Genomic DNA, 18,793 nt, shown 5'->3' on the forward strand with positions numbered 1-18,793 from the left:
AGGAGGTTATTAACTTATACGCAGTGAAAGGTGACCTATTTTGGGATGTGGCACTATACTGTTCGAATCAAGGAGCCATCAACAAATCATCCCACTCGCCATCATTATTAAGGATGTAAAAAAAAAAAGAAAAACATGACCACAATTGAGTTTTCTTATCGCATAACTGCCACACTGTGGTATTACCTAAAGGTGCAACCAAGTTATAGAAATCAAAATGATCATGCAGATTATGCAGTAAATGCATCCTGGATTGCATTTATGAATCATTGAGGAAAAGCATTATTGTTGTCACTTTGCAGCAGCTACTTATTACTAGTATTTGCTTTTGGCACACCAAGTAATAACATGAAGATGATTTATACAAAATGTATTGTTTTCAGCAATACTAACATATGCACTCTGTCTCAGATCTAATTGAATTAGAATCGATCTGGTTACACAGACTTTTCATTGGTTCCTCAGGGAATGGCTAATTATGATGCTCACAGCTTACTAATATTTATTTGTTTCAGGATCTCTAAAATGAGCTTTATATTCAGGATTCACGTTTTTCTATGCAATAGTGATTGCAAATGATTCTTCAAAGAGTCAAACATTTTGAGACAAAAATCAAGCTTTCCAGTGTCTATTCTTGGTTCTATTGTATTAATGGAATTTTAGAAGGTAGCAGTAAATATATTTTCATGTTAACCTATATAACTAGCATACATGTCATCGACCAACTTGCACAATATATTTGACTTTGAGTGCAGGCCTGGGACTCGCGATATATTATGGAAAAATGAGAGTGGACTTAATATATAGGCAGCTTGCCCAAAATGATTAAAAATTTATTGGCACTGCCAAATATTCTAAAGATTGTAAGAGAGATACATTCTTTTTTAAACTCTGTCTCCAGTCCCTAGCCTATCCAGCCATGGCAGACCGGCCGATGAAGGTAGGGATGCGCGTGGAGGTTGCGGGGAAGGGCCTGGTGGGCACGGTGGCGTACGTCGGGACCACCATGTTTGCCAGCGGGAAGTGGATAGGAGTGGTCCTGGACGAGAAGAAGGGAAAGAACAACGGAACCGTGCAGGGGAAGAAGTACTTCAACTGTGATGACGGCTTCGGCATCTTTGTCAGGCAGTCTCAGGTTTGTAGTCTTACTGTTAGTGCTAGTCATTATATTGTATCATCCTGATCTGAATACCAATCTGCCTTAATGGTTCATGACAAAAAGTCATCAATATGTTAGCAGGAAAGTTCATCTGAATTGGTAAGTGACATATAGAAGGTTGATTTGTTCTCCAACTCCAAAAACTTGGAAGTTTTCATTGAATTGCTCAGTCATCGAATTCCTTAGCATAATTAATCTGATCCAATCACTCGTTAGTCAGGACACATGAAAAAGTTGTTTCTTGGCGTTTTATCTTAACTGATGAACTGTTATTTTGTTCCACTGATGTGTAGTTGAACGTGTTAGAGGACCAGTCTGGTGGATCTGCCAGTACTCCCAGTACACCTTCACAGGAGGAGAAATCTGTTGCTAAACGAACCCCTGGGTCCAGAGGTATGCTATCGTAGCACAAGTATTCAATTAACCCAACATTTAATCAACATTTAACATTATAGTCTGTTTTTCATGTACTTCTGTTCCATTGTAACACAATATCCTGGGAGATTTGTAGTTATTTTAATTTTTCACCTAAAGGATGTCATCTTTTCTGTCCTATTATTGTTGTACTAAGATGTTTGTGTCGTGAGTTTTGTGTTCAAATGTTGACTTTGCTGTCTTTCTCACCAAGTTTGTTGTAAAAACTACCGTATTTTACTCTAATATGTAAAAATGTCTTGAACGTCCCATTGAGCTATATTCATGTGTAACTTATAAAACTTACTGAAAATTGTGAAATGACACAGTAGATTTGTAGAACTGTATTACCCGTAGTTACTATAAGCTACATTAAAAAAAAACATGTAAAATGTTTTCATGTTCCAATTCCAGCTTTGCTAATGCTCATTCAAGACTTACCCATAGATGCAGTAGCATGAGTTTGTAGTTGGTAGCTACTAGATACCCCTTTGCTGTGCATCGGCTCTGCCTGTTACCTCTATACATGAATAAACTGATCTGGACTCATCCACCTGCTCTCTCCCTCACTCCCTCCTTCCCTCCAGCTCCAAGACCAAGATCCACAGGTTTGTTACCATGGCAATGGCTGTGTTGTGGCATTGCGTAGTATGTTTAAATGTGTGTGCTATGGTGGTGGCGGCTATGATTTTCCCAGTCTACTGTTGCTGGGCATCAGTGTGGATGCCTGCAGTGCCTTGTTAGCTTCAGTACACTGTCTCTGGGACTTCTTCATGCATTTTTCTGTTTGTCATTTGAATATTTTTTTAAATAGGCACACTAATTGGCCAAACCTGCATGACAGTTGAATTAGTTTGTTACACAATGTCATCATTCAGTTTTGGCCAATCAGCATGCCTATTGAAAATCTTAACAAATCTGACTCACGGAATATGTGTGGGTCCAGTCTTTTGGACAGGGAAGCTACATGGAAGCTACAGGCATTCAGGCTTACTGGGCATGTGCTTATGATTATTTAACAGCTCTTTACTACCTAATGCTGTGTAAGAGGCCTAGGGAAGTAGATAAAATTGTATGCTTATATTTTATAAGGAATTTCAGCTTGCAGGAAGAGATCACAGGGTACTAACTTGCACATGAAAGCCACATGACATCTGCTTGCTCTGCACCCAGTCTCACTTGTCTTGTAAAAATCACCTGCACCTCTGCGCTGTGTGATGTGAACTTAAGTTGTCATGGCTTCCATTTTTTTGATATTCATCTGTCATTGAAGATTCATCATAACTCTTCTGCTATATATACATATACTGTCGTCATCAGTAACCATTGAAATGTTAACATCATTCTGCAAAATCATTTTAAGCTCTTCTCTAATAAGGTATGATGAAAAAAAATTAAGGCTAAAAGAAAGTCATATAAAGTATACAGTATCTGTGGCCTGAAGCCCTTCTCAGTAATGTTTGAAAAACTGGTGTTTAACCTTCAGCCCACTAAAGTAGCCATTTGACACTGAATTTGTACTGGTATTAGTTATGTGGTCAGAGAGAAGATTGAATTATTGTCCTTCGTACATAACACATGACAATTGGTGTCCATTTCAGCCTTTGAAACTCCCAGAGCCTCTCGGGGAAGCCGTGAGAATCTTGAGGTAGGCTTTTCTTCTTTGATTTTTATATAATGGGGCATATATATATATATATATGGGGCGTATCTTGTTTGACTATAGTTCAAGTTGTGAAGGTGTATAATGCACAAGAGAAGAATAAGCGTATGCAGACATACACTGTCAGATTTCAAGGTCAGATTTATTGCAGTTATTGAAAAAACTGAAGTGAAATGTTTGTATCAATGTACAACTGCAATTGCTGTGTCACTGTCTTAGTAGAACCATAATCATGACAGGGTTGTGACTCAGGTCACTAGTACTGTTAAAGGTTTCAGCTTTCAGCTTGATTATAATGTTTTTCTAGGAATTAGTGGTGATATGATTGTATATGCAGGCTGTATCATGTTACTAGTAGTTAAAAAATGTAATCTTCTATAGGCAACTATGATATACACTTCTTGGCGTTACTATTAAAAAGAGAGTGTATCTACTAGAATAGAATGAATTGTAGTAACAGTGTGTGTGTCAATGTGAAGTTAATCATAATGTCATTATTCTTGCATTTCATACTACTTTTTCTGTCACAGGTGCCAAACTGACCCAATGAATATCCTGATTTTATTTTGGACCTTTGACTATTATAAGAAATTATAATTTAAGATGTCTAGTATGTGGTTTCTTATACTACTACTTAGTACTAGTGTTATCTCTGAAAAACCTAAAAGCTGCTAAGAATGTGAGAAACAGCTTCATTTTAAATTTGTTGATTTATTGAAGTGAAAAATTGAAACATGGTGTGATAACTGTTTCATTGGGTCAGAGGGCTTAAACATTCACATTCATTTTTAAGTACATAAATGTAAGATTTTGTTAAAGTCGTCTTCCTTTTCTCATTTATTCTCATAGTGCATAAAAATCCTACTTTTGATCCAAATATACCTAGTTTTTGCCAAGGTTCTCAATATACATAGCAGGCTCTAATCTGTGCAACATGTAACTCGCATGGCATTGCCAAAAGGTCTTGGCTTAAGCATCAGATGATACCAGTTAAACTTACGTAACTATTCCAATTGAAATACATCCATCATGCAATTCAAGTGAAAAGAAGTTGTAGATTTCTAGCCTGTTTCATTTCCAAACTGAGAGAAAAGAAAGAAAGAAACAAAGACTTTTGGCAATGAGCAGGCACACTCTATCATGTCTGCTCTCCTCTTTTTCTCTGCCTCCTTTCTTCCTACCTTTCACCTGTAGAGACAACCCTTCCGATTCAAGGTTAGATCATGCAAAATCATGGCATTACTTAGTCACTATTATAATATACACTTCGAAAACGTCCTTCAGTGTTGAACCTATACTGGTGCAGGTAGACAGTCAAGACAGTGTGTCTGTTACACTTACAGTGGTAGATTATTATCAAGGGCTGACATTGTGCAAAGAAGTACATGTATATGGTACCAGACTAATAGTATTATTCTTTAATGTTTATCTTACAGGTAAATTCTTTGGTACTTTTTTTGTAACCTTTTTTTCCAGTAGAAACAGGTTTCATTTATACATTGTACAGCCATTAGATATACTACATGTACATGTAGCAGTAAAACATTACTGTATGCTATGAAGAAAGAACTAATGTTCAAACAGTGTTGTAGGTAATGTTGACCAAACCACCACCTAAAACTTCTTTATACATATTATTATTGTAGAGTGACACATGTTCAGAATAGTGTTGGTATGCAGTAACAGTTACATGTATTGTTCACATTTATCCACTGACACTCTAGGTTTGACCAAAACCACATATATTTTTAGTAATGTCGTTCTATTTCCCCATTCTTTAGTTTATTGATTATTTTAATAGTTCCAGGCTAACATTAGCATAGCTGAAATATAGATCACATACTTTTCATCAATAGTTTGTTTGTAATAGACATCCCCTTTATTCTTTCCCTTACCTTGTAGTCCATACCCCAAAGGAAAACACCATCATCAAGTTCCAAGGTACAACCATACCATGTTATCTACCACTAACCTACTAACCCCAGTAGAGGATGACTGCTTTGGCTTTTTCTAACCGTCTAACCTTTGGTGGAATGGTACTGGCTTCAACACATTAGAGGGCGAAAGCTTTCTAGCATTTAATCTCTTATAAGAAGGTATGCATAGATAGAGAATGGGTGGAATGGTGGTTATTTACAGTATCTGTAGTTGTGGCTATTTCATCAAGAGGTGAAGAAATGAAAAAGTGAAGGCTTTAAGGAGTGAACCCTGGCCTAAGAAAAAATGTATCAAATTGGTCTGAATTCAGATTTGCCATGTACATTACTTAAGTCATATTTTGAATTTGGTCCAAGTTTTTACATTTCATACATTTCTTTTACTGTAACAGTTGCTTATATTCACCAGACACTGAAGATTTCTATAGTGTATATAAATGATATTAACTTCTGTACGTAGCTTGATAAATCATTTGTTTGGCTTTGCTAACACATTTCCCTTGCCCACAGCCTCCAGCTAGGAGTGCATCATCCTCTGAACTTAAGGTAGATAGTATTGATGATAGTCATGCTGCACAAAACAATGACACGCGAAACATTTTTCTTTCCAGTTGCAAGACTCTCACCAGGCCATGAATACCATCATTTTGTATATACTAGGATTTCAAAACTATCCACAGTATATTATTTCCTGAACTTTATCTTGTAGACTTTTATTTTTGTTCTTAACAGACACACAATTCAGTCGTATATACAATCATGTATTGTCATGTATATCTGTCACAGATGTACTGTTCAGTTTGACAGATGGTGTCCTCTTCTAACCTTGAATTGAATGCCCTTTGTCTCACATACACATAGATGTGACCAATAGCCAGCCTATAGCATGTGTAAGAATTATCGGTATATAGGGGTACACGTAAATCTGTAAGAAAAACTTGTTTTTGGATAAGAGTGTACAATCATCTCGTCTAAAATTGTGTATGTATCATGTAATTATATTAATACAATGTATTATATATGGGTGCATACACACCAGTAGTCATTACAGTATGGTTCAACTCAAGCTCACCACAAATATGGAAGAATTCAACCAAAGCAGGAGCAAAATGAAGGAACTGCGGAATTACTAGAAGCTTGGAAACTGCACGAAAATAAGTGCATTGTGACTTTAATTTACGAATTCCCTGAATTTCTGGAATTGCATTTATGTGTACTAGCCTTGTATGGTTGATACTGGTATAAATTGTTCATTGGAAAACTACCATGGGTGTGTTCAACTTGAGCTGACAAAGCATCTGGTGATGATGATTAACTTTAATGCTAACAACTCTGCCTGACTTGCATGATGTTCCAGACTTCAAAGACTGCAAACTCCGACCAGCCCAAAAAGTCCAAAAAATCCCCAACGTCTAGTAACTTGGAAGAAACCATCAAGGAAATGAAGGTATTAACTCCGTTGGGGACTTTGCAAAGCACAAATTTTTGTTTGTCACCCGCGCAGTGCTCAAGCTCATGAGTTCGGCATGTCTGTATTACTGTGCACTGCTTAACTACACCGCTGTATGTTTTATGCACTCAACATTGCAAGTTTGGAAGCCTGCTGCAGTCTTTACTACTGAAATTGCTCATACATGTACCACAATCAAAGCCATGTACATGTATGATCTGTGTGTGAATGAAATAAGATGAATGCTTACTGTTTGATCCACTACCAATGACAGCAAATATGCCCGCTGTTACAGGCCTGGGCTGACAGAAGTTGCTAGTGCTTGTGCTTGTATTGTCTTAGAATGAGTGCTAATATGGTAGGAAAGCTTGTAACATCTGCATCTATAGATTATGTTGCTTGCAATATTTTTGCTCACATTATGTAATCATTAAAGAAAAGTTTTAAATAAAGCAGTTGTCATGTTAAAGACTATCATACTGTACAATGTGTACTATAACATGTTAGTCCATTCTATCTCAAGACAACATCAACTTTGAATGCTGTCATTTTTGAAAGATGCCATTGAATGGTAATTTTTTATTCAAAGATGAAAGTTTCCCATCTGGAAAATCACCCAAGGGCCTTGCAATTATCATACAATTCACTCAGATGGAGGCCTGGCAAACCCTGTCTTGTATCAGCCTCAATAATTATAATAAAAATAGCCCTATGCTAGTTAGGCAGCCCTGGTTGTATCTTCAGCCTAACAGATAAGTAGATAAGTTCTACAATTTTAAAATATAGCAGGGTCACACAGTTGGGAGACTTTTATCTTTTCATCTTGTCTGAGTATTGGGACAATACAATGGACATTACATGACTACTAAGTACATTGTGTATATAGTAGACAGTCTCTGTACAAAAGAGAAAACCTCTCCAAACTCTTCCTCCAAACTCTTCCTCCTGCGCATTTCTCTATAATTATGATTCAAGTATGCCTTTCATTCTCTAATGTATAACTTATTACCGGTAGTCCGTCTGGCTGTACGTGTGGTAGACAATGAAAATGCTTTTCTCCCTCGTTACCTGCTTATCTTCGGATTCTCTTCCTCCTCTTCTCTGTAGTCCCCCACCCAACCTTCCAAGGACTCTGCCAAATCCAAAGTAGGTGCCTTCTTCCCTTCTATCTTCTTTACACTTACTGTACCAGGCTTTTCTTCTTCAGCAACAACTGCAATGAGTACAAATTGCAGCTACTTTCCATGGTCCATTCTTATGGACTTACTGTATCCTCCTCCTTACTTTTACCAGAACAGAGATGTGTAAATCTGCTTTATATACTTGTATCATCAGGAGAAATACAGAGGTTGCAGAGCCAAATATTAATCATTAGTGTGTGTATTCTTTGTTTTCTTTATCTGTGACTTGGGCCAATGCAAGGTGTACCAGTAGATGGTATTCAACAAACTAATTATGCTTACAAAAATGTATCAGCTTAGCACAAGAAGATTTGGATGGATTGTCATGTCATCTATGGGTGATAGGTCTTGGTGTTGAGAAGAATTGATTGAACATTGAGGCACTTAGCAGCACCGTATGTCAAACAGCTCAAAGAAGAAACAAATGCATTATTTCTGTATTGCATAATTCATGAGTATCTGTATTTGGTTCTGCATTGCTGCTCAGATGATCATACCTTTTGAAATTCACAGTTTTTACCCCACGGATGTCATCTTAAGACTATTACAGGAACGTGAGAAAGCCAAGAGATGGAAGTTTTTCTCAGAACCAGGGCTAAATGTGTTAACTTTAATATTTATAATATTTAAACTGACCCTCCTGCTGCATTCCTGGTTGTCCCCAGGAATCCACCCCTTTGTCCACCCCAGCGTCCACCCCTGTGGGCCCTACTGGCCCGACTCAGGCCGAGATGGACGAGAAAGACAGGGAGATTGGAGAGCTCAAGGCCAAGAACAAGGACCTGGAGGAGAAGCTGGACACCATCAAGGTCAAACGTCTGGAGGACAAGGGCAAACTCAAGGAGTTCGAGAAGAGTAAGATCGAGATACAGAAGGTGATATGTGATTCTTAGACTTATACTACAGGCACAATGCAATTGGGTAGCAAGTTTCCATCTCCACCGAACTGTGGTGAACAGCAACCACTTCCTTTTGACTGTATAGATTTTCTACCAATCCTTTAAAAAATTATTTTAGAATAAATCAATAGCTCTTTCTTGTGAATTCTTTGTCTGGTAACATTGTTCTAAATGCTGTTATTATTTGCAGCTTCAAGAGTTTAAGAGCAAGATGCAAGAGGCCAAGAATGATCTTGAGAAACAGCTGAAAGAGGCAAAGAAGGTAAGGATGAATTTAAATTTCAAGTTGTTCACCGAGTCTCCATAAGCAACTATCATATTCATAACTGGTTTGTGTGTTACTTGAAAAGTCTTTGATCACTGTCCTTTTAGGTGGTTAGGATGACCCTATAAAGAGGCATGAAGACTTTCAGTTATTCACAATTTGAAAACCTTATCAGTGCCTCAGACAATTTTCATATTCTTATTTTTCGCTATCTCTCAATGTTTTTATTTTTGAAACAACATTAAACTCTAAAATGAAACAGGACCAGCCTTATCTCCAGTGTTCAGTAATCAATTGAAGTTTTTTTGTTTCTTCCATCATTTAGGAAGCCAAAGAGGCTCTTGATGCGAAGGAGCAGTTTGAAGAGGAGATGAAGGACGTTACGGAGACCATCGAGATCGCCACGCTGGATAAGGAGATGGCTGAGGAGAAGTGTGAGGCTCAGCAGATGGAGATCGACCAGCTCAAGGAGAAACTGGACGAGGCACAGACGGATCTCGAGCTTCTTAAGAATGAAATTGCCACTTCAGGTATTTGTAAGATACTTGTGGATTGTGATTCACACAACAGCACCTTACTGTGCATAACCTATACCTTTTCTAAGAGTGTCATGTGGTGAAATCTTTTTGATAAAGACTTTTGAAAGTTCATGATATTTAGATTACACTATTTGCGTCGAGACTAAGTCTGAGTTTCCATCCAACATGTGTGGTAAGACATCATAGCATATTAGAGGCAGTATCAGTCACCTCCAAGACTTTAGTCATGATATGGTGTTGCACGAGTTACTCAACAGTACCAGTAAGTCTTGAGGTTTTTACCATAAGAAGCTACTAAAAACTTTGGGTTGTCCAGTTCATTCTTGTACATGTACTACCAACACCAACACCTATATGGCTCTTCTGAGGACTTCTCACCATGACTGACAGGTGTTTTTAGTACAGATGTATTGGCAAAATAGGTGTTTTTACTTAAAGCCTATTTTGTGTTCATGTACCCCCAACAGGTACAGAGGGTGCTGCCACCAGCTTCCAGGTCAAACAGATGGAGGAACAGAACAACCGACTCCGCGACGCTCTGGTCAAGTAAGTGTGCCGCTCCAGATGGTCAACCCGGGAGTCCAATAGTTCACTGTAACTGTGCTGCTGCACAGAACTCCTGATTGTGATCAGACAGATACATAGACATCAGAAATACCTGCACAGCCCCAATTTTATCTGCACTAACCAGCATATACAACTTTGCAACAGACCTGAGTCAGCTGACCAATGTGCCCTATGTTGCAGAGACTGTCATTCTCATAATCATATAGGACTGTTCAACCATAGCTGAAGCTGTAAGGTTGATATCAATTGGGATTCTACCATCATGGTCAATATTGACTGCAAAAGGCCATATACATGTATATAAATTGCATTATGCTGTTGCTAGTGGTATTTTGAGCCTTGATGTAGCGGTATGTCTGTGTGCTGTCCTGTACAGGATGTGTGACCTCAGATCATGTATGTTAATGTCTGCTGTACTGTACAGGATGCGTGACCTGTCTCAGTCTGAGAAGCAGGAGAACCAGAAGCTTCAGAAGGAGATTGACAAGTCTAACTCCCAGCTGAAGACCCTGAGTCAGCAGAAGGAGAAACTCAGTAAGGCAGTGGAGGAGGCTGAGGCAACTGTGGACGAACTAAAGGAACAGGTAGGTTATGCCTAGTTATTTTCTTTAAGGGTGACTTCCTGGAATCTTGTCCATTTGCCCTCCTCATGTTGACACTGCCCTTGGTGCTGAGGAGACGGTGTTATTCTGACACAGTAATTGTAATAACCCTTTACTGTGAAGATAAATGGTGGAATGTTTTTGCCCCCTGCCCTCTCAGGTGGATACTGCACTCGGTGCTGGACATTATCAAGATAAATGACTGTATTTTTGCCCCCCTCCCCTCAGGTTAATGCTGCCCTTGGTGCTGAAGTGATGGTGTTATTCTGACACAATGATTTTAAGAGTACTGTATAACCCTTGACTGTTTTTGTGAGGATATATTATAGAATTCGTCCCCCTCCCCCCAGGTTGACGCTGCCCTGGGTGCTGAAGAGGTGGTGTTGTCAGTATTGTTACAGTAACTATAAATGTGTAATCCTCAAGTGTATGTATGTTGTTGAGATTCAATAGTTAAATCTTGTCCATTTGCTCCCCTTACCCCTCAGGTTGATGCTGCCTTTGGTGCTAATTATAACCCTTGACTGTTTTTGTGAACATAAATGATGTATATCTTCACAATGTTTTTGCCTCCTTCCCCCCCCCCCAGGTTGACACTGCCCTTGGTGCTGAAGAGGTGGTGTAGTTACAGGAACACTACTAAAAGTGTAATCCTTGTGTGTTGTTGAGGCTCAATGGTTGAATCTTGTCTGCCGTTTGTCCCCCCCAGGTTGACGCTGCCCTTGGTGCTGAGGAGATGGTGGAACACCTGACGGAGAGGAACCTGCAGCAGGAGGAGCGTATCCAGGAGCTGGAGGAGCAGGTGGGTGACCTGGAGGCCATGCACGAGATGGACGAAGAGATGCAGGAGAGCGCCCGCGACAACGAGATCGAGATGCGCGAAGAGATCGACATGGCCAACTCCAAAGTCAGGGAGGTAAGAACTGTGTGTTGTTTTTGTTTGTTTGTTTGTTTGTTTTCTTAAGATCTCCATTAATATTTCATAAATTGCACACTATTCTTCTTGGAATCCTCCAGGGTGATGCTTTAAATCATCATGTGGCTGATTCGAGGTGGGGTTTGCCAGGCCTCCCTGTAAAAACAAATATGTGATTTTTACCTTCGCCAAGAAGGTTATGTTTTCAGGGGCGTTCGTGTATGTGTGTGTGTGTGTGTGTGTCTGTCTGTAAACACGATAACTTGAGAAGGCCTTGATGGATTGTCTTGATACTTGGTAGATGGGTAGGTCTTGATGAGACCTCAAAATGATTAGATTTTGGACCCCCTAGCGGCTTGTTATGGTACTGCAGCTGAACTTCCGGTTTTGATATCTCAAGATCCAGACATGCTATGGTGATGAAATTTGGATGGTAGGTAGCTCTTGTGCTGGGAAAGAAGTGACGTGAGTTTAGGCCCCCTAGCGGCTTGCTCTAGAACTGCAGGGGGGTTTAAAGGACAAATGTTTAAAAGAGGATAACTCAAGAACCGATTGATGGATCATCGTGATTTTTGGTATGTAGGTAGCTGAAGTGATGCTTGACATAATGATATTACAATTATGCGAATATTGATGTAATTTGCATAATTAATGAGGAAATTCTATAAATCAGCTGCATTCCATGATAGGAAGTTCAAGCTTGTAACATATGTTATTAAGAACGAGAGAAACACAGGCAAATATTGATTATGCAAATGAAGACTTAATTTGCATAATTAATGAGAAAATGTTATAATTGCGTAGTGGTAACTGCCTGGAATTTCATACTTGGGGTGTTTGAGAATTAAGTAAAGGTGAACATATATAAACATAACTTATTCAAATAAGGACCACATTTGCATAATTTATGAGAAAATGGCATTCTTTAAGATTAGACTGTCTTTTGATGGAGAATATGATCAACAGACTGATATAATTCATGCAATTGAGGATCCTATTTGCATAATCAGGGTGATTAGTATATTTCTTATTCATAAAGGCTAACATCATTTGGCGAAGGTATGAGATCGTGGAACTCTAGTTTAAAAATCATACTAAATCATACTATTCGAGTATTTTTATGTATGTGTTTTCTGTGAAGAACAGTCTTACATTGCCATGCATGGAAATATTTCCTGACCTCCTGACCTCCTGTCTGTCCCAACAGTTCCAGCGGAAACTGGAAGCCTCTCAGGAGATGATCGCAGACCTGCAGCAAACCATCACCAAATATAGAGACCTCACCACCCAGCTCAGGGTTAGTACACTTATATACTTTGTTCAGAAAAGTAAAATATCTTTGGGGAGAGTGTAACTTGTTCTTTTCAAGGCTTCAGCCATTTGTGTGTTGGTTTTGGCATTAGTCAGCAGGGAGAAGGTTAAAGAAGTAGATTTTATTCACTTTTAATTTTAATAACTGATATAATGCTATTTTGTCCTCAGGAGAAGAATGAAGACCTTGCGGAGCAGACAGCAGAAATGGGGAAACAGGAGCCGACCACTCCAGTAGAGACGTTTGACTTCAAGACCAAGTTTGCAGAAGTCAAGGCCCATGCCAAGGTTCGTGCTCGCTTAGCAGTATTGTTTATTTCTCCAGGATGAAAACAGAACTAATCTGTTACCTTTTTCCTACTACAAGAGCTTTGATTTTGTCAGCAGTCTGCTAGGTTATATACTTCATTAGGAAATATTTTATATTCATGATGGAAAATAAGTGGTATTCTCTGTCAGAATTGCCCTGAGGGAGGTGACAGATGGTCACCGAAATGACGGCTGTGAATAAAACACTAAGTTGGTTGTGAAAAAAGAGTCTTTTTACTCAGCTGTATGCTCTATATCCCTGCAGCAAATTGACATGGAGCTGCGTAAACTGGAGGTTCAGCAGGCCAACCAGCACGTCAACCTGCTGTGTGCCTTCATGCCGGATAACTTCCACCGCAGGGGAGGTTAGTTGCTCGTCAGACACTTACGTGTGTGTAGTTTGATGTCTGTTTATGTATGTGTATGAAAGCCATTGGAATATAAGCAAGACCAAGCCTGGACTATTGTGGGTTGGTATTTCAAAGGTACATGTATATATAGTCTGCGGTGATCTCTAGCCAAGCAAATGTTGTACTTGCCACTAAGAAGAAGTTATTCAAAAGTGTTACTGCCACTACCCCCCCCCTCCCCCAGGTGACCATGACTGTATCCAGGTACTGCTGCTCATCCCCAGGATGGTGTGTAAGGCTCAACTACTGGCAGACCAAGTCAGGGATAAGGTCAGTCACTGTCTTCTACACAGTGAATGGTTACATTGAGTTTCCTTAAGACAACACTGAATATGCATTTTGGGTATTTCGAATTTGGTAGTCATTTTATTTTGTGGTGTGAAAGAAAAGAAGGTTTACGTTATGTTTGAGTTGATGGTTGAACATTTCCATAGTTACCATAAAAATACCAAACAGATTTTTGTGTCATGTCATGGTTTTGCATTAAGCGGACACTGCAAAAACTGCCTCAAACATGTCATGATTTACAGTTGCTTTGTATTTATCATATGTTAATTGGCAACTGTGCTTAGATTTGTATGAGCTAGTTATTTCTCAATCGTTTGCACATGAATGTGTTACCTTCTATCAGCAATGGTTTAAAGGCACACAAGTGAAGCAACAGGAGTATTTGTCTTCCAGCATATAGACTCAATAGAAGAGCAGTTGTACGGGCCTGAGGGAGGGGATGATGATGATGATGAGGGAGACAGTCAGGTTGTCTCTTATGGTTTGGGATGTAGAGGGGGTGGTGATAAAGTGGTGAATGTGTATACTGTAGGGGTGCAGTAGTGTTCACAATAGAATAGACAGTTTTGGCTGCTTGTAGAATGTTTTACATATATACATTTGTAGGTATGGCATAAGGATAACTGAAGGTGAAATGCTACTTGTAGTTCAATAGAGCAAAATGTGGTTCAATTTCTCCATGTTATCCTGGTGGTGGTGTGGATAAAATAAAACTTTATTATAAGGAATCCAGACGTAGTGTGTTCTGTGGTGCCATGTCCAAGACTTGCTCTGTTTTTTTTTTCTTTTTAAATTGTAAGCTTGTAGAATGAAGGGTAGAATTGGTGGAAGTTGCAGTGTGGGCAAATGCTGCAAATCTTTCAGCTGTACAATGTTTTACCAGTTTCAAGGACTCACACAGGTGGTCACACACATGCTGAGATCTTGCTAACTTGAGTCTCACTTCCTTGTGTTTGTGGCCAGCAGTTTGAGATCCCGCAGGGCGGTTTAGACCGGGCACAGGTGGTGCGCAGCCACGTGGGAGAACAGCTGGGTTTTGCCAACCATCTCATCTACTCCCTGGCCATCTTCCAGTCCATCCTGCACAAATATGACAAGTAAGACACACACAGGACCTCTTGTTTTACTGTAGTTTGTATGATAATCGATGTTGCACAGTCTTGTTAAATACATGTCATGTAATGAGTACTTCTATAAAACAAATTTTAAAGGTACATCTAGTCCCATAGCCTTTGCTTCAGTTGGAGTAGACAAATCTCACAATCTTTTCACAAGAAAGAGACAAATTTTGCTGTCTTAATATTTCTAATTTTCTTGTCAATTGCTATCAACATGTATGCATCTATATGCATTGAAAGTGTTAAAGTTGGCTTTGATATTGGCATTTATGTCCTACCTGGGCCGCGATTACGTTCAATATGGGTGTTCCGGCCCGTGTGATAACTAGCGGTACGGCCCGGGGTTTCTTAACGCGTACGGCCCGGCCCTTCCAAATGTTCCATAGAAAGATTCGAACGCGTTTCGCCCTAACCGCGTGCAACGCTTTTGAAAATTCGACTGCAAAATTCGGACGTTGGAATTGACGTTGTTGCGTTTTTTGGGATTAGGGACACCAAATTTTTGCTCATTTCGCATTGAAAGGCGTGTTTTCGTGGGTGGGTATGACATAAATAAAATACAACACGGTGTATTCCGCATCACCCTCGGTCCCAGCCCTCCTGCGGATCGGATCTCCCTCCGGCCTTCGGCCGTCGGGCGATCCGACGCACGGTCGGGCTGGTACCTCGGGTGATACGGAATACACCGTGTTGTATTCTGTATGTCTCACCACCATTGTTGTTGTTGTGTTGTAGAGCCCTGAACTCTTGTTCTGTGGAGCTGTACATGAAGGTGGGGACCCTGTACCCAGAGATGGCCCAGCACGAGAGGGCACTGGATCACCTCATCGACCTGCTGAAGAAAGATCAGGTACTGTCTGCACACCAAGTCAGCTCATGGGCTTCAAAGGGTCCTACATCCTACAAGTTTCATTTCATAAGTATATATGGTGATTGATAAACATTATGGCAATGAAACTGTCAATAATTATGAATTTGTGTGTGTGTGTGTGTGTGTGTGTTTATTTATGAAATAATATCCTGTTGTCTACTTTTCATTGGGGTCATGACTCATGAGGGAAGAGGTCAGACAAAATATACTATATTATTAAGATAATACAGGTTACAGACCCGCAGAGAGCGACTGAAGCTGTATATCGTCTGGCAAGACGACAAGGGCCCAAGACAGGTCACATGATTGAAGTTCTAACAAATCCATATAAACTTATTATTGATAATAAGTACAGTTTTAAGACTTGAGAACTGACAAGAGATCATTTTCTTCCAGCTGGATGAAACAGTGTCCATGGAAGCATTGAACAAGGCTATTGCTTTCTACCAGGTATGTATTGACTCATTTAGCCAAGTCTTAACACAGTTATGTAGTTGTGGGTCTGTGTACTTGTAATCTTTTCTGTGTTCATCTGTCAATATCATTCACCAGTTCTGCAGAATAGTATTGTTTGTTCCTGTCTTCTTTTTGTGTTTGGTGTTGTCTTTTTCATTGCACCATCATGTCTTTGTTGCTTTCTTCTAAACTATTACAGATTGCACCTTTCCTCTTTCAAAATTGTTTGCATGTGTTGCAAAGTGTTGTTTTTCACCTACTTTGTACTTAGTCTAGTAATTGTCTTGCTGCCACTGTCAATGTGTCCCCTCCCACCTCCCCAAAAAAGTTCAAGAGCATTTAGAGTACTTAAAGTTAAGTTTGAAATCAATGGTATAATACACTAGCCTAGAGATAGCTGAATAGCTTTAGACATACCTGACATTATACAAGCCTTAGTTTAAACTAACACTTTTTACCTTCCTTTGTTACTGGACTGCAGCAATTGTTAACCATATATGTAAGTAGTATATCAGGGATCCAAGGCTTTCAGTTGGGGATTTTGATCACGTTTCTGTCACCACGCAACACCACGCATTCTTCAGCAAGAAAGAGGAAAGGCACACTCAGTCACTTTAGCCTCTTGCGCTAGTAGTAGTAATTTTTTCCCGGTGAAGTGGGGGATTTCACATCTTGCCACGTTCTCTACAGGCTGCCAGAGACTATCTGGAATCTCAGAAAAGGCCCAAGGTATCATCTCTTGCAACAACACCTCATAAGCTAATTATTTTTCACGCCCCCCTTCCCCACAGAAAATGGTACATGCCCCATGTGCACCTTGGTATGCCTGTGATAGCATGAAGAAGGATCCCCTGTTAAGTTTTCCCAGCAATTTTGGTATGAAGTGTTTTTGAGGTTTCAAGGTATTGAAGACGAACCAAGCAGACATGTTTTGGTACAGTTAGAAAAAAAACTTGCAGGAAAGCCAAGTGAAGAAACCTGAGCTTGCCATGACTTACTATGTTGTACTTTCCATCATTTACTACCAGTATTCATCGCAAATAGATTCTGCACTACAAAGGGAATATTGCTTATTTTCAGGATAACTTTGGATGTTTATAGCAAGGAAAATTGCATAAAACAAACAATCAGAGTGATTTAACATTTGGCATGAAGATCAATGTATTGTACAATTCTGACTGTACTTATGACTACCAAGTGTGAATCTACCCATAAAAAATTCTGGAGATGATACAGCTCTCATCCTACTACTGTCCCCATCTGTCTTCTCACCATGCACCAGATTTGCCATATCTCCTGGGCATTGCACACAGCATGGTCCTAATCACACTGCCTTGTGTTTACCTGCCAGGCTTCTGTTGGAATGCACTGGTTTGTAAGACATGAGAATGTTGCCGTTTTATTTTTAAAGTACTGTTTAGGTATGATGATTGTACTTCCTGCCATAAGAAATAATGTTATCAACTTGAAGTCAATAATAGTTAGTTACCAGATTTTGTAGCCAGATGTATGTTTTAGGTTATATTTGATTTCCAATCAAAAGATTAAAATATAGGTAGACTAGTTGAAACATGATACATAATGATCAGAGGAACCTATTGGTAAGACAGAAGATTATAAAAAAACTTCAGTGATGATCTAACTCACTTTAGAACATTAGATCACTGCCATACTACCTTCTCTGTTATGTTGTTGTACATTGTATGTCTTTGAAGAGTCCAAATTGATCTGTTTGAAAAAAAGATGCTATGAATGCTAAGCAAAGAGATCATAACTATTACTCCTCTACTGTGTCAGTAGTTCATGTCTTGTAAACTGAAAACTTGTCTTTTGTTTTCCTTAGTCTTTTCAGTTACTTTTACAGTTACTAGTTGTACATCATTGTGCACGGGTCACAAACATTTTGAAGCTATTACCCCCCAAACCACAAATGGCATCACCCGGTTAACCTCCGCCCTCCCCTCTCCCTCCCTATTTACAGCACCTGTACAGCGTGCACCTGATGAACGAGGTGGTGGACTGTACCACCCTGCTCGGGGACCACCTGCGCATCACGTCGGCAGCGCAGGACAGCGTGCAGACCGACCTGAACCGGCTCAAGGTGCTGCTGCACCCCGGACAGGAGACCAGCGACTTCGCCATCCTGCTCAAGGACCTGGAGACGTCCAACGGGGACTGTAGACAGTTTGCCAAGAAGGTGCGTGTGTGTGTGTTTGCTATGTTTCTCATTCATGATCTTTGGCTTGTAGCTAAGGTAAAGAGAAATGCTGTTAGATAAAAATATGCAAATTACACAGTACTTGTACAGTGTTTGTCTTGCAAATTGCATCTGAAAATAAGTTGGTTTCCACAGTACAGTTTTTAAAGGTGTAAAAATGATAGTTGTCCGACATAAAGAAGCTTAATCATAAGGTATTTTTTATTTACTTGTATGAAAT

At 39.6% G+C, this 18,793-nt stretch overlaps 1 protein-coding gene across 22 annotated transcripts in view; it reads left to right on the plus strand.

The window, feature by feature from the left end:
- The first annotated feature begins 905 nt into the window (after positions 1 to 905).
- The window catches only part of LOC109471151 (dynactin subunit 1-like), a 29,741-nt gene continuing 11,853 nt past the window's right edge, over positions 906 to 18,793 (plus strand). For 6 of the 22 annotated variants that reach the window (XM_019770388.1, XM_019770393.1, XM_019770397.1 and 3 more), the window contains exons 1-22: positions 906 to 1,135; positions 1,453 to 1,552; positions 2,161 to 2,181; positions 3,175 to 3,221; positions 5,139 to 5,177; positions 5,684 to 5,719; positions 6,531 to 6,620; positions 8,470 to 8,679; positions 8,894 to 8,965; positions 9,294 to 9,498; positions 9,975 to 10,053; positions 10,499 to 10,658; positions 11,386 to 11,592; positions 12,800 to 12,889; positions 13,075 to 13,191; positions 13,478 to 13,577; positions 13,807 to 13,892; positions 14,874 to 15,007; positions 15,764 to 15,878; positions 16,296 to 16,349; positions 17,046 to 17,084; positions 18,337 to 18,552. In XM_019770388.1, the coding sequence (XP_019625947.1) occupies positions 920 to 1,135; positions 1,453 to 1,552; positions 2,161 to 2,181; positions 3,175 to 3,221; positions 5,139 to 5,177; positions 5,684 to 5,719; positions 6,531 to 6,620; positions 8,470 to 8,679; positions 8,894 to 8,965; positions 9,294 to 9,498; positions 9,975 to 10,053; positions 10,499 to 10,658; positions 11,386 to 11,592; positions 12,800 to 12,889; positions 13,075 to 13,191; positions 13,478 to 13,577; positions 13,807 to 13,892; positions 14,874 to 15,007; positions 15,764 to 15,878; positions 16,296 to 16,349; positions 17,046 to 17,084; positions 18,337 to 18,552 (2,433 nt within the window). In that variant the 5' untranslated portion in view covers positions 906 to 919. Of the gene's footprint in view, positions 1,136 to 1,452; positions 1,553 to 2,160; positions 2,182 to 3,174; positions 3,222 to 5,138; positions 5,178 to 5,683; positions 5,720 to 6,530; positions 6,621 to 7,690; positions 7,770 to 8,469; positions 8,680 to 8,893; positions 8,966 to 9,293; positions 9,499 to 9,974; positions 10,054 to 10,498; positions 10,659 to 11,385; positions 11,593 to 12,799; positions 12,890 to 13,074; positions 13,192 to 13,477; positions 13,578 to 13,806; positions 13,893 to 14,873; positions 15,008 to 15,763; positions 15,879 to 16,295; positions 16,350 to 17,045; positions 17,085 to 18,336; positions 18,553 to 18,793 lie in introns of those variants that run through there. The other 16 variants (XM_019770396.1, XM_019770409.1, XM_019770411.1 and 13 more) reach the window with 13 other exon arrangements.

This window comes from Branchiostoma belcheri, unplaced genomic scaffold (genome assembly GCF_001625305.1).
Source record: "Branchiostoma belcheri isolate BF01 breed outbred unplaced genomic scaffold, Haploidv18h27 scaffold24, whole genome shotgun sequence".
Taxonomy (NCBI): Eukaryota; Metazoa; Chordata; class Leptocardii; order Amphioxiformes; family Branchiostomatidae; genus Branchiostoma; species Branchiostoma belcheri.